This window comes from Coffea eugenioides, chromosome 7 (assembly GCF_003713205.1).
Source record: "Coffea eugenioides isolate CCC68of chromosome 7, Ceug_1.0, whole genome shotgun sequence".
Lineage (NCBI taxonomy): Eukaryota > Viridiplantae > Streptophyta > Magnoliopsida > Gentianales > Rubiaceae > Coffea > Coffea eugenioides.
The window spans coordinates 865,926-880,780 of NC_040041.1; the positions used below are offsets into that span (position 1 = coordinate 865,926).

A 14,855-nucleotide genomic window follows, 5' to 3' on the forward strand; every position below is an offset into this window, starting at 1 on the left:
TTTAGCCGAAGAAACAGAAGCAACGAAGGGAATAAAGAGGAATCAACAAAGTCAAGTGCGAAGATCAACAAAGTCTCGGAATGGTCCAAATTCTGGTTTTAATTGAGGGGCACTCCCTCAACGAGAAAGCGACATTTCTTAGCATTTTTCTTCCGATCTTATCTAATTTTATGCTCTTTTGCTTTGGATTTTATTTTTCAAAATTGACTTTTCTTAAGCTGAAGAAAAGCTCAAAATATTTTTGAAATTCACTTCTTCACTTAACATCACATCAACAATGTCGGCATACCAGAGTTTGGAAGCAGCTAAACTTAAATACTACCCTCTACCCTAACCTGCTTTTAGGAGTCCCAATAAATTCACAAAATACAATTTACTTGACTTGAGTTCTACACTTGCCTTATGTAACATGACTTTCTCTGGGCTTCGCACGTTCAGCCTTGGAATTACAGAATTCAATTAACATGAACGGCCATTCATAAGTTCACCAAAGTTCTGATCATTAGCTAGGAGCCTAGAGGACCACATGATCATGGAGCCCAAGAAGCAAAATCAAGACTTCAACAGAATTGGCATTGAGCGATGGAGCCCCAACACAACAGTTTGATCTGCAGGAGTTTAAAACAAAGGTCCCCGGAGAGCAATGACCCTCAAACCATCGTCCTAGTGATTTTAGTGGTTCTGTTTGCAAATAGGAAACAATTACCGGAATTCACATACCCCTGTTTGTACGAATATCTCAGGTTGATATGTCAATGCTCAGCAACTGGGGGCTGATCTCCTAAGCAATTGCCTAGATTACATAGGCTTTTCATAAATTGTGCTTCCCTACTCGTGCGTTCAGCCCAGTAAAAATATCCTTGAAAGTAGGAGAAAGGTGATGCGATTTGTCAAATTCAAGCGGTGCAACTTAAGCACGTTACAGCTTTAGGGGCACAACGTTATCAAAGCTATTTAATCGGCGAAGACGCCCCACCACAACTCGCAACATCATTTGCCTACCTTCAAACATACAACGATTTTTGTCCACAAATAAAATGCATTAACATTGACAGGGAGGAAACAGGCACATGGTTAATATCAGGATGAACATAAAGTGGAGATGAACTAAGCTGTTTTAAAGTCCCCAAGTGTAGCACAGGGTCAATTGATTGATAGCAAAACATATCTACTAATTAAATTTCCCACTCTGAACCATCACTTCAAAGTTCTCCTTAGAAGGGATTTCACATGGTATTATTCTTGAGGTTTGTGACATTTCTTCCAAAGCAGCTTGAAGCTTCCAGCTTCACTCAAAACGCCAGTCTTTTAATTTGATATCCTGTTTCCATTGCTCGCTTTCAAGGAGCAACAAAAGTATATCATACATATTGATAACATCAAGGACGAGGAAATAAAGCTTCACTTCTTATTAATAATTTTGACTGCAACAGGATTGGAGCAGTATGGACAATTCCCGAACAGAACATCAAATGACCTGTAACAGAAGTAGAAAAGTTATTACAAACCAAGTAATCAAATCCTGAAGAAGTATTAGACATTCGTCTTACAACAAGTAGTTGACAAAGAAACCAGTATACTACAAATTGTGTTTTTGTTACCAAAGATAATGACTATAAAATTGACCTAGTTACTTGAATTACACCAGAAATAAAATTCTAGCATTTGGTTTCAAAGATGTTAGCTGTATCATCCAAAGCAAGAAGCACTAATAAGATTTACCAAAAGGTCAAAAAATATCAAATAACAAGAGATTCAGAAAGCTGTGAGCTATTCAGAAAGAGATGATATTTGTCTATAAACCACATGTGCCACAGAGGGGAGGGTCATATAAAGCAGCCTCGAGTGAAGAGAAATGGATGGAGGATACAACTATACAACACAGAGACAGAGAGAGAGAGAGGATAGAAGAAGAAGAAGAAGAGGAGGAGGAGGAAGAAATCAAACATGTCAAAAAGGAAAACAAGAACAAAAAGAAATAAAATAATATACAACAATGACTAGCGCCTACATGTTCAACTATGCTGCTATAGGCCTACAGCAGACAGGAAAGCCATATTCGTCCAAATTGTAGAGAAAAGGAACACCAAAGCATCTTACAAAACAAGGACTAAAGCCAATAAAACTAACAGAGACACGAAGAACAAACATACTGCCTTGTTGTTGTAATTGAACGCAGCCAATCTCGAAGACAAACACTATGGAAGGCCCTACTGCAATTGTTATTTTCACATGTGTAGTCAGTTGCACTCCCGCTCTTTGAGCCAAGTTCATCATCTATCAGATAGCACCACCTTAATTATCTCTAATGATGTGTACACATATATTCTTGGGGGAAAAAATGCTAATATTGGAGAAACCATACCAATGGGCAGATATTGGGCATAACAAACCCCACATTCAGTTTGCCGATCATCTTTCCTGACTTCAGGAGGTTGAGGGAGCTCAATATCCAATATGCTTGTCAGATTTTCAGAAAATGATCTATCTTTGACCCTGTTAGAATTAAAAAGCACATCATGACAGGCAATCAACAAAGTCATGGATGAGAAGAAGCTATTGGACTAAATTATGCACTTTTCCTGGATAATAGCACCTAAAACATTCTATAGATGTGAATACTGCAAGGATAGCCTGGCAAGCCTTAAGCCGATAAAAAAGCTCACTGTGGGCTGCAAGACCAAAACCTTCTAGCTCCACTTAGCAACCTTACACTGTGTAAGGCTAATTAAAAGTCTTTTAGCTCTAAAATGTGTAAAAAATTAGTACATAACAATAATGTATTCTACAGCCTATCATCATGATCTTCATCTTTTGGGTTTTCCTCATCATGACATCAGCAGTGGCATGTATCATGGAGGACAAAAATGCCTATAGTGACAGCTGTGCTATTGCAATGGCATCCATAAGCTAAGTTGCTGGGTAGGAAATAGTGCAGTTTTATCTGTATTAGGATTTTCAGTAACTGCATAAAACCAAAATAAAAACTAAGCCTAGAGCCCACGATTCATTGACCTCTCTGCTATAGGATTCATGATTTAAATAGCTTGTCTATAGTCAAACAACTTCTAGACACTTGGAAGTGGAAAGTTATAGAAGTTGGTACTAAAGGTGCATAAAGGTCAGCATTAAGCATTCAAGCTCTATGCAAATTTGATTAATTAATTGGATATCATTAATCCTCAAACAGCTCCTCAGCAGGACAGAGTATGTTAGGCACTAAAGCCATTTAGTCTCACATAAATGAAAATTCCAGACACAAATAAAATTGGGAATAGAGGTGATAATTTGCAGAGATATCACTGGTAGCTACCATCTTTTGCAATTTATTTTCCATTTCCTTCTCAACAGGTTCACATTTGCATTGGAACCAAGAAAGCGACATCTACATGAAATGAAATCTGTTATTGTTCTGGCAAACACAATACATCAAGCCAAAGTGATAAAGAAGATGATATACTGGGGCAAGGATCTTGGATCACTGGCATTTACTGATAACGTGATGTAGCAATCATTTCCTACAAAACAGAGAGAAGTTTACAAGTTAAGAGCACCTTAAAGGATACATTTAAAGCCAAACAAATTAAAACATGAAAACAAATAACCTATGTTGATTTGGCGGTACGACATCGCAAAATGCGGATCCTTGGGATCAACCACCCAAAGAGACCGGTCAATATCGTCTAACGTGGACCAGAAATCCTGAAGCTTATCAACATGCTGGCATGGGATTAAGGATTTGACAAATCATGTCAACACAACGACTAACTCAAGGAGAATTAGCCACCATGTCAATGAAGAAATAACCGGTCCATGTGAAGAAACATGCAGATGATAAAGATAAAAAGAAAATTTTTAAAGAACTCTTGGAAAAAATGGTCACTAGTACATGTTGAAATTGCACCACAGCATCCTTGAGCTTCGAGTTTCTGGACCAGTCTAAGTTAAAGATATGAGGGACATCCTGGGAAAAGCATGATAACAAGGTGTCAAATCTCAGGACAAAGAGGCTAAAGAAGGAAACAAAAAAAGTAAATTGTAAGATAGACTGACAGCTGATATGGAAGGCGGGCATTTTGGATAATCAGTATCCAGTGTTATTTCCAAAATGTGTGCTCTTCCTTTCTTGTCACTGGAACAAATTGACAGATGCCTTGAGTATCATTGAACAAGCTAGACGTAAAAATAGCTATAAGCAGACGCAGACATGCAAAAGCAAAATGGTCTTACATGACCCTGAAGCTCAAATATGTCAGGTCCTCCCCCATCCTCACTAGATGCTCCCATCCAACATCTTCTACCTATGCATGGACAAAGTCATTCCATAATTCTCGCTCAGGTATTTTAGTACAGTGCATTACTAAATGATCTTTACCAGGTACACAGAAGGAAAAAAAACCAGAGGCATAACCCAAAAATCAAGTGAAGTTTTGAACCTCCACATAACTCCTACAAGTAAGAAACAATTCCTGCATTCACATGATTATCTAATTACCTCTGAATATATCCTACGATAAAAAGAAGAGGATTTTCCCAGTTTTTGGCATCTATTCCCATCAGCATCTTCCTATAACACAATGCGTCCCCAAAAAAAAGAAAAATTATTTAGCTCATGAAGTTCCAATTAGAAAGAAACTTAAAGGTAAAAACCAAAGGAAAATCATTTCCTGATTCTACCATGTTAACCTCCATATCGAGCCGCCTATCGATATTGATGCTTAAACCCCCATTCTATTAAAGGAAAAAAAAAAGGAATGCAAAGAAAAAGCTGCAATTACCAACAAATTAAGTAAACTAAAAGAGCCCGTGTAAAGAAAACTAAAGACTTTTCTAGTCCAAATAAAAAGCTTTCTGAAATACTAAAGATTTAAAATTATGAGGAAATGAAAACTATAATTGCATTTTATGATCAGTGGCCAACTGTTTTAACTGTGGACAAACATCAAACACCTTGTAGGCGCTAAACTTGCAAAACGTAAGGAGAGGCCTTCGTTCATGAATCAGCATGAAAGAAGATTTTTAGCCTTTAACTGGGCAGTCGCTGAATTTGGGCTACATAGTGGTCGTGGATCAGCACTGGCCATGAACTTGAACCTAAATCACTTATCCCATCAAGATCATGACTACAGAGTGGAGCTTGGAGGAGCTTTCTGTTCATCAGCTGAGGGTGGGCTAAAGAGACTAAGGCCCAGAGAATGGGCCCTTCAGATGGGAGGCTGAGTTGGCGAGAGAAATGGGAATACCGCACTCTTGAAACGCATCTGGTTCAAACTTCAAACCACGACTCGGTTCAACCAGGCATCAATGACGTCCCTGTAAAATCCTCCTTTTCTACAAGCTTTAAAGTTTCTCTTAAATCGTGATACAATCGGAAAAAAGACACAATTTCGAATTTAATTAACATACCCGTTTCAGCCTTTAAACCCTCATCCTCTCTCCCCTTTTTAGCACGACAAATAAAATTAACAGAAGAAATTTTCGTTTAATTCAAATTTAATTATCAAAGCATAGTTTATAGCCGAAGTTAAATTGATGAGCTGATCGAATTTAAACAGTTGAATTGCATTACATAAAACCCTCAAAACTTTGTAATCATTGAAGTCATGCTGTATTAGATTCATGAATAGAGAATTGTGCTCCGAAACCTAACTGCTCGTGGGTCGAATCAACGAGTGCCTTTGTCATGTCTTCCCAATAAGAGTGAAATTTGAATACGTAATTAGGAGTATACTCTTGTGGCACCATCAGGAGTTAATGGTATCACATGGACAGCATGGCAGATAGAGAATAGCAACTCTCGTTGATTCTTCACCGTCCCCTTCTAGTAGTTAATGACACGAAAGAAACCCAAAATGCGACATGGAAGGCTTTTTAATGAATGCTTATAATTTCGGCAAGACGAAGTTGACAGTAGTATTAAACTCCAAGCTAGGTTACCAACAATAATAATGTCTCAGTGCAAGCAATTACAGCATTTTTATAATTTACGTGCATTGGAATGTATTAAACTAATCAAATAAGGTACATTGAATAACAACACTATAGAAAATTATATGTGTTTTGAACAAGTTTTTTCAACTTCTTTGTTCATTCATCCATCAAGCAAAAAATACACATGAATTGGAAACTTTTGGTTGTTTGAATTTTTTTTGTCTTTTTAGGTAAATAAATGTGAGGTCTTCAAACCTCCTACAGACAAAATATATATTAAAGAATTAAACATGATGCACGATATATTAACACGTAGACAATCTGGCAATCCATAGGTGTGAAGAATTACGTTGCTCGAGAAATGGGGTCATAAAATCAATCAAGAAATGGGGCCTAACAAGTAAAGTCTTAATCAATCAAGTTGACAAAGATGACCATATTTGTCGCGTCCGTTAAAACAGTTTGTAGTTAGCGGGTATTTGCTCCCCGTTATCCAAATACCGATGGAGACTTCTTCTTTTTTTTTTTTTTTAAGATAATATGGATTTGGCTTATGGTTAGTAATCAGCAGCGTCGGAGCCACCTTGACGGCTTGGTGTGGGCAACTGCCCCCTAAACTTTGCAAAAATCACAAAATAGTCTCGAACAATTTTAAAAATACCTTTATCTCTTGACATTGCTCCTTATAATTTGGAAACTAGTCACCTCTAAACAATCAATTTGTTTCTTTTAAGTATCTCTTCTATGGTCCAGTTGTTTCAAAACTTTAATTAAGATACATTTAACTACTACTTAGACTCAGAAAAATCGTAAGAAGTAGAACGAACCCCCAAAAAAAGAAGATTTTTTATTTTATTTTATGTTTTTTTAAGTATAAAAACTTGCTCTCATCCTGGCTGTGCTACTAGTAAGTAATCAGGTGGGACATGCTTTGCTTTTCATTAATGGTATGAGTCGCTGCATTAGTATTCTGCGTTGGTGAATTTGTAGCCACTGATCTGGCGTGGACGGGACAACAGGACATTGATCTCCTGGTGGGAGCCGTTGTCGCTTGGCTGACGATGGTCGCGGGCGGCATACGCGTGGTTGATGATAACATGGTGAAGTTTTTAATCGTATTTTTCCTTCTGCACCTAGAGGACTTGGATGCCGACGGCGGCGGCGGCATATATTAATATTGCAGATTGATGTGATTGAAGAAATCAAATCCCCCTTCTTCTTTTTTTTCCTGCCTTGGCTGATGCAGAAATGATCCCTCCATGGCCAATGGCCATGCATGCGGAAGCACGTATGGAACAAGAAATACAATGCTCCCCAAAGCCAATTATAAACCTAGTTGATAATTTTGAAATAAAATTGAGATGAAAAAGATTGGTTCCAAAACTAATTTGAAAATCGGAATTAATTTCAATATCCTGCCGACACCGTAATATGTGTCTGTGTGTGTGTATATATGTATATATATATACGGGTGGTCGTCTTCAATCCTAGCAAAATCGTCATACTCAGTGCTATATTGATTAAGTTGATGGAATGTTTCATTGTACAGTATCAAGCTAAGTGCGTCTGTGACGATGAGACTTCAAATCTTAATAATAATTTCAACGTACTTAGTCCCATCAAAGCTAATTAGAGTTCAAGCTGGACCGAACGTGTTGCAACAGCGCATCAAACTTTTTCAGTATTTTGGCTTCATCCTCTTCCTGGCGAACTTTTTAGGGTTTCCACTTGTCATATCCTCTGCGTGAGAAACAGCAGTGATGTGGCTCACTTGGACATTTGGGACCTAACTTCCCTCACTTTCTTTGTTCCCAGACGCTAATTCTATTTATAACTTCCAGCACTGTCTTTCATCATCAGTCTATCACGACATCCAAAGTTTAACAGCTCGTTAATGGTCAAGTTAAATCGAGTGTTATAATAACGTTAAAAACACTCCCAGAAATGTACTACATGGCATAAAATCTGTTTATTTATTGTGTTTGATCGATAAAAATTATTTGTATTCAATAAACAAATAAACTTGAATACTACGGCATTTGATTCAACTATATACTCATTTCCATCCTAAATAAATGAGAAGCCAGTAGCGTCTGGAGGATATGAATACGACCTGTGCAGCAGCCTGAGTTACACGAGGTGTGTCCCCATTTGGATTGGTTTCTTCTGGCTCATGATAATTGCTTTATCCGTGTAACCACCATATTCTACAGCAACTCCGCCTAATAGTAATAGTAGTCTAGTGTTTCCGATGAAGAACAAATTAAGGAGAAAAAAGAAAGCAGAAGAGGTCGGGGGCCCAGGCTGAACAACCAAACAGCAACCCCCTGCCAAACCCGGGCCACATTCAACAATCCAAAACGCGCCACACGGATTGTTTGTAGACACCCTACTACTCTTCCCCAGATCTAAAATCGCAGCAAAATTCGGCTGCTACCTGGCAAATGATTATTTGCTGAATGTATTCTTGAGCGCAGATCAGATTGATCACAATCTGCCGACATGCTTCCATAATTGGTTGCATTAAATAATGACCCAATACGTGCTAGTTGCTGAACATGCGTAAATTCCCAGTCTAAGGAGAGATTTGTATCGTAATACTCCTAGGTAATGTTTATTTTTGTATTTCATGGGTCGCCGTCCGTCGATGATGATAGATGCTGATTCAGTGCTAATTGCCACTAATTTTAAATTAATTGAAGGTTACAGAGTTTAGACAGGCCGCCAAGCTAAAATAGGATGACATCTGTCTTACATGCTTTTCTTTTCGAACCTTTTTTTTCTTTAGTTAGTATAAAGTTTCATGTGGGCACACGGATTGCAAGTCTACCGTCCCTAAAACACTTAAATTAATTGGAACTAGAAAAAATATATATATATATATGACTTTGCCTAGATGGTCTCGTGTTAGTCATGGAATCAATATCCGAGCGGGACTAAAATGAGCTTGATGCATTTTAATACCATCCAAATATCCAATAACTTTCATTTTTTTTAAAAAAAAATATATCATTTAGTTAGTTTGTTTAATTTTGTAAAACTTTCCGCCATCAAAATCGTGCATTCTCCTGAAAAATGTTTGATGATTCAGTTTTGTCATGTGACTAAACGTTGCCTGTGTTTCCTCTAGTAGATGATCTTGTACACATTTGCACATTTCATGTCAAGATGAAGTTGATCAATTCCTATTCTTCTCACTGAAAAAAAAAAAAAATCATGCAGTAAAATCTATGTCAAATGATTTTTCTCTTTCTAAATATCATGAGATTTGAAAGTAAGCTTGCTTTTTGAAGTTCAATTTGGACATGGCAAAATCTGTTAATCAAACGTCTCAAAATTGTTGGGTAGTTTTTTGACTTTCAGGAAAATCAATGACTCGTGGGAGTTTCAAGTAAACTCCAATTAGATCCATGCTTTAAATGGATACTATTGAACATATTTCTAATTAGACACAGTCTTATATTTTACATATTCATCCCATCCAAATTAATTTTGGATATGGAAGCCCGTTGGATCTTGGAACTTTCTGTCACCTCTACTTAAAAGAGCATGCAAAGATGAGATAAACCGAATACTTTCCTACCCTAAAAGCTAACTTTGATGCACGCTAATTCACACTTTTGGAGTTTCCTGTTCACCATGTTAAAGAGTTTTTTTTGCACTTTTTACAATCTCTCTTGCCTTTCTTTTAAAGAGTTTTCTAATTAGCTATGTTGTTGTCTAGTGTTTCTGTTGAAAATTGTGGGTTCTTTAGGGTCTTAGGTAATTCTCATGGGGCCAATAATATATTATCAGTTGGCTTAATTCTCTGTCCACGGAGATAATACAAGTAAATGATGAAGGAGAGAAACGCATCATGTTGTGTTGACTAACGTCCAAACGGGGCGTTGAAGGAGCGCATTGGTGTAACCGTAACCATGATAGTGATGGTATGCGTTTGAGGGAGAGAAATTGAAGAGATAAGAAGAGAGACTTTCCAACTAACTACCTCTAGAATAGTTGATTATTACATATTTTGCGGAGTGAAAGGTTAAATGTTCAAACCATTTATTCTAGCTTCTTTTCTTAGATCACTCGTATAAATATGTAATGCATCCGTATGATTCTGTGGATTCATTCTATTAAAATAAATTAGAGTAGAAATAGGAAGAGACGTAAATGATAATAATTAATAATAAAAAAAGAAAAGAAAAGACACTCATCTCCTTGTGTATTACTCCCTCCGTCCCACTTTGATAGTCCTGTTTTCCTTTTTCGTCTGTTCCAAATTGTAGTCCACTTTTCCAATTGAATAATGTAGTTGTATTTTAATTTTTCTAAAATACCCTTATTAAATGTAAGTTGTTGTTACTATAAACCTACCATATTTAATGAGAGTTGATTCTTTTTTTACCATCAATTCAAGTTCCCATAAAGTTGTACTCTAATTAATATGAGGGTACTCCCTCCCTTTTTTTATAACTGACGTTTAAGGTTTTACACATCAATTAAGAAAAGTTTTTCATTGCTTAAATCTGTACACTACTTCCCTTTTGTACCCTCATTAATTGTCCAATTCACCCATGTTTTCTCTCATTAGAGTACTAAATGGTGCTATTTTACTAGGGTTGTTACAAAGAGATAAGCAATAATTACTAGGAGTAGTAATTAATAACCCTGTATTGGAAAAGAGAGATAAAAGGGTAAAATTATGAAAAAATAATTAATACTGTATGGGGATAATAAAACGACAGATAAAAGTACACTAGAGCAAATTTCTTAAACGTCAGTTATAAAAAAAAGGGAGGGAGTATTTTAGAAAAATAGCTACCTAAATTGATTATTCCAACAAAGTTAATTACTTTTTATTAAATTATGTGAAAAAAATCAGGACTATTAAAATGGGACGGATGGAGTATTATATTTTTCCTTTTCTAAGAAGAAAAGGAGGGGTGGGGGTGGTGGGGGCATTAGAGTTTGAACATCCAGAATGAACGATGATTAGACGAAGACTACGAGGCGTTGTAACTTCCAGGAAAGTGTCCTCATGATTTGTTGGACCACAGCAGGAGAGACATTTCTAGGTAACAACAAATGCCACTAACACACTCTGCATAAATTCATGCTAGTGGACCGAAAGACCATCACAGATCCTCCCAATGATTCAGTCTATGACTTTGCCCATGACCAATCATAATAACGTGTCCTTTAAGAAATACACCTCACGCTGCACTCTCTTACTACAACATCCATAACATGCGTGTCAATTCGGCACCTTTGCGCCGTGCCTCTGTGTTTTTCACTTTGAAAACATCATCCACACCTCATCATCAACTCTCGATTCCAGACTTGAGATATTATTATTATTGAATTTGGAACTGAATAGTGACACCCAGAGGATGATTTTAACTGCAAACTACTGCGAGAAAAAAGAAAATATTTCATGGAAACCTCATTGTTCATAATATGATCGTGAAGGTGAAGGAAATCAAAACAAATGAGGTAGGGTGTGAAGCGTGAACATCACGTGGGTCGTGACCCACCGGTCCCCTAAAAGTTGGGACATTTCACGCTGGATGATCAGGCCCATCATCCATCCATGTACGCAAACATGATCCACACACGCCGCACCATCCCCCACCCTTTCCTTCCTCTCTCTCTCTCTCTCTCTCTCTGAGGGGGGAAGAAGGGGAAATGAGTTTTGGGGATTTTTCCATTCTTTTCTTTCTCCGCACGCATCTCACCCCTGCTGCTCATGCCTCATGACCAACGACCCTTTCAGTACCCTTTTCATTTTATAAAAAACATAAAATAAAATTTTATTGGTTGCCAATCAGGAGAGGAAAAAAAAAAAAGTTGGAAAAAGCTACAGACAGATACACGTGAGCCAACCCCTCCATCCTCTTCGTTCTCTCACACACATCATCATCTGATCATCATAACTTCCAACTGATTTTCCATCATTATCTTCTTCATTATCTTCGTTTGGTAAGAGTTTATTGATGAGCTACACGAACCATCATCCCTCCCATTAACAATCGGTGCCGTTTTGATATTGATAGGCCGAACAATTTTGCCCAAATTCAGACTTTACATTTCATGAATCAATGCATGAATTAGACCAAAAAAGGTGGTGCACTGCTTCGTTTTGATTGCAAGGAAGGAAATCAGTAAGTGATCGATCAATGCAACACAAAACCAAAAATACTACTAACAAGTAACAAGTAACAACCACCCCTCCATAATAATAATATATATATATTGCTTCATCATTTACAAACATATGTCAAAAGAAATGATTATTGAATTTCTACAAAAAAAAAAAACCTCCAAACTAAAACTTTGATCGCATGCCCCTTAACCAAAAAAAGGCCGGTTATGGGTTTTTTCCATAGTCTGACGATCATATACCCAAGTAAACTATTTAGCGCTATTATATCTGTTGCTAAATTAAAAGCTAGCTAACAAGCTGCAGATGGATTGGTGAAGGGATTAAAGAAGTGCGGTTTTGGGGCCATGGAAAATGGGCTCTTGCTGGAAGAGTTTTCACCAACTCCGCCGACCCTTTCGCAAGAGGGGCACATCGTCAGGGTAGCCGCTGGCAACTGCATGTACAAGGGCTGCGCTAGTTTTAGCGCCTTCAGTTCTTGTAGCTCCTTCTGCAGCCTCCTGTTCTCGTCCGTCAACGTCTCGCAGCATTTCTTCAAGAACTCGCAGTCTACTTCCGTTTGCTTAAGCTTCGTCCTGCGTATGGCCAAGAAAAAACCCCCCCTCCATTATTTCAAATAGACAAAGTTTGTGCATATCTCAAAAAACGGCCTCGAACGATCGATTTTGTTTTTCCTCGACATTGTTAATCTTCAGGGTGAGGGATGAAGAAGTAAGTACCTGGCTCTTCTGTTCTGAAACCACACCTCAACTTGTCGAGGCCTTAAACTCAGTTCCCTTGCCAAATCTTGCTTTTGCTTCTGCAGAATCAGCAGATATGTATGTATATATACTATTACGTGTGAAAATAAATCAACTAGCTAGCCAAAGAGAGAGAGAGAGAGAGAAATGTTACCGGATTGAGAGTGCTATGTTGCTTGAAGCTCTCTTCCAAAAGAGCAGACTGAACTTTTGTGAGGCGAAGCTTCTTCCTTCCATTAGAACCATCATCATCTTCGTCACTTACTCTTGACGAAACTCTCTCGATCTCCACCTCTTCGCTGCTCCCGAGCTCCCTCTCCCTCTTCACGCTATTGTTGGAGAAGGACGACGCAGCACTATCTTGACGATGCAAGTCAGCAGCAGAAGGTGGAGGCTCAGTATTCGAGGCCTTATTAGCAGTAGCATCCAGCTTCTTGACTAGCATATCGAAAGTGTCGCCGCCGGAAAGGCTCAAGGTCAGCGACGGCTCAAAGTTGGCCAACTGTTCGGACTTGAGGAGGCATGGCTTTCTTGATTTCTGGTTATCCGTTTTCAGTGGTTTGTTCTCGGCGGTTGACGGGAAGCCTAATCCTAATACAAGGCCTGGGCTACATACATCATCCAAACCCATCTATCTATATGTTTCGCGTAGAATGGTTGAGGAGTGGATTGTGGAATGAGGGGTTTTATCTTATGGAGGGTTGATGCTTGGTTTGTTTGTTGTTTGTTAAGAAAAAAGGCACGAGAGAGTGGGGAAGAGATGAAATGAAATGAAATGAAAGAGGGTCTCGACGGAGGGAAAAGTTGCGGAACAAATAGGATGGGGGAAGAGAGTGAAAGAGGAGGTTGTTTGTGGCTTGTTGGGGGGGGGGGGGGGGGTATTATCAATTATGTCGAGGAGGACTGGGAGGAGTTGGGTTGGGTGGGTGGACGCTATCTATCTCTCTATCTCTATCTCCATCCATGATTTTTAATCAATGGGAAGAATGAGTAGAGAAAACGAATAAGGTGTGGGGGAATTATGAAAAAGTCTCTTTCTCTCTCCTTGCATAGGTTGACCATTTGATGCCCACCGTATTAAACTCCACAACAGTAATCTGACCTACTAGCGAGGGAACAAAAGAAAACCGCCACCAACAAGTCTTACGTGTTCAGCGTACTACTGTACAAAATTCCGCCAACACACTTTAGACTCAATAATAATTATTATTATTATGGATGGATCCATTTCTTCTTGGTTTAGAATAGCTCTACGCAGATGTCTCTACTTCTACGTGGAGTGGACTGCAGATACGGATAGTAATGGCCTTGTTTGGATAGCACATTTTTTTTTAAAAAAAAAATATTTTGCTTTTATCATAAATACATTTTTTAATTCATCTTTTTATATTTTCAAGCACTTTTTTATCTCAAATACATTGCATTACAAAAAGTGCTACAGTAATTATTCCAAACAAAATGCTGCTAACTTTTTTGTCCTTGAATTCGGATATTTTAGCTCAGCTCAAAGCATTTAAAAGGAACACATGCATTAATTCAATTCTGATAGTTAGTAATTAGTTTATTATTCACAAAATTATCATAAATCGCAGCAGAAAAAAAAAAAAGAGGAAAAGAGCCCCCTAGAAAACAATTTAGGGTTGTATGAATGAAAGGCCAACTTAGAGTGGGAAAACGGAGAAATAGCACGGAAGTTAGAAACACATCAAGAGGATGATTCGTCCGCCGCTTGCCACCCCTTGACATGCCAAAGTTCACTATTACCACTACCATCACTTGCCGCTACTTTTCTCTTTCTAATGATTCCAACTTTGATGCATTCATGCTTAAACAATAATAATAATGACTTGCGAGGATCAATAATTGAGCAACAATTGTGCGACAGGCAAGGCAAAGAGGTGATATATTCACAGTAGCAGTATCTAACATTACATTATTATCATCGTGGGTTTTTTATTCACTCCCTAAGCATTTAAAAAATGGCTGTCTGGGGGATGTCAGGCAAATCTTCAGTAAAAGGCTAATTTGCAGTCTTA

At 38.0% G+C, this 14,855-nt stretch overlaps 2 protein-coding genes across 5 annotated transcripts; both read right to left on the reverse strand.

Annotated features, from left to right (window-relative positions):
• Positions 1-990: 990 nt before the first annotated feature.
• LOC113778187 (E3 ubiquitin-protein ligase FANCL) lies at positions 991-5,158 on the reverse strand. 4 transcript variants are annotated; one of them, XM_027323493.1, is made up of 12 exons: positions 4,951-5,157; positions 4,678-4,731; positions 4,496-4,567; positions 4,231-4,301; positions 4,054-4,132; positions 3,890-3,964; positions 3,606-3,720; positions 3,461-3,518; positions 3,314-3,385; positions 2,366-2,496; positions 2,154-2,277; positions 991-1,477 (listed from the first exon to the last, which is right to left on the reverse strand). In XM_027323493.1, exons 1-12 carry the CDS (start codon positions 5,005-5,007, stop codon positions 1,402-1,404), a joined length of 984 nt encoding a protein of 327 aa, XP_027179294.1. In that variant the 5' UTR covers positions 5,008-5,157; the 3' UTR covers positions 991-1,401. The 4 variants fall into 4 exon arrangements, with proteins under 4 accessions (XP_027179294.1, XP_027179296.1, XP_027179295.1 ...); XM_027323495.1 differs by having other exon boundaries at positions 4,678-4,768; positions 4,951-4,990; XM_027323494.1 differs by lacking the exon at positions 3,314-3,385 and having other exon boundaries at positions 4,951-5,158.
• Positions 5,159-12,135: 6,977 nt separating this feature from the next.
• Positions 12,136-13,676, reverse strand: LOC113778011 (homeobox-leucine zipper protein HAT22). The gene is made up of 3 exons (XM_027323256.1): positions 12,974-13,676; positions 12,799-12,878; positions 12,136-12,654 (listed from the first exon to the last, which is right to left on the reverse strand). Exons 1-3 carry the CDS (start codon positions 13,448-13,450, stop codon positions 12,372-12,374), a joined length of 840 nt encoding a protein of 279 aa, XP_027179057.1. The 5' UTR covers positions 13,451-13,676; the 3' UTR covers positions 12,136-12,371.
• Positions 13,677-14,855: the final 1,179 nt, after the last annotated feature.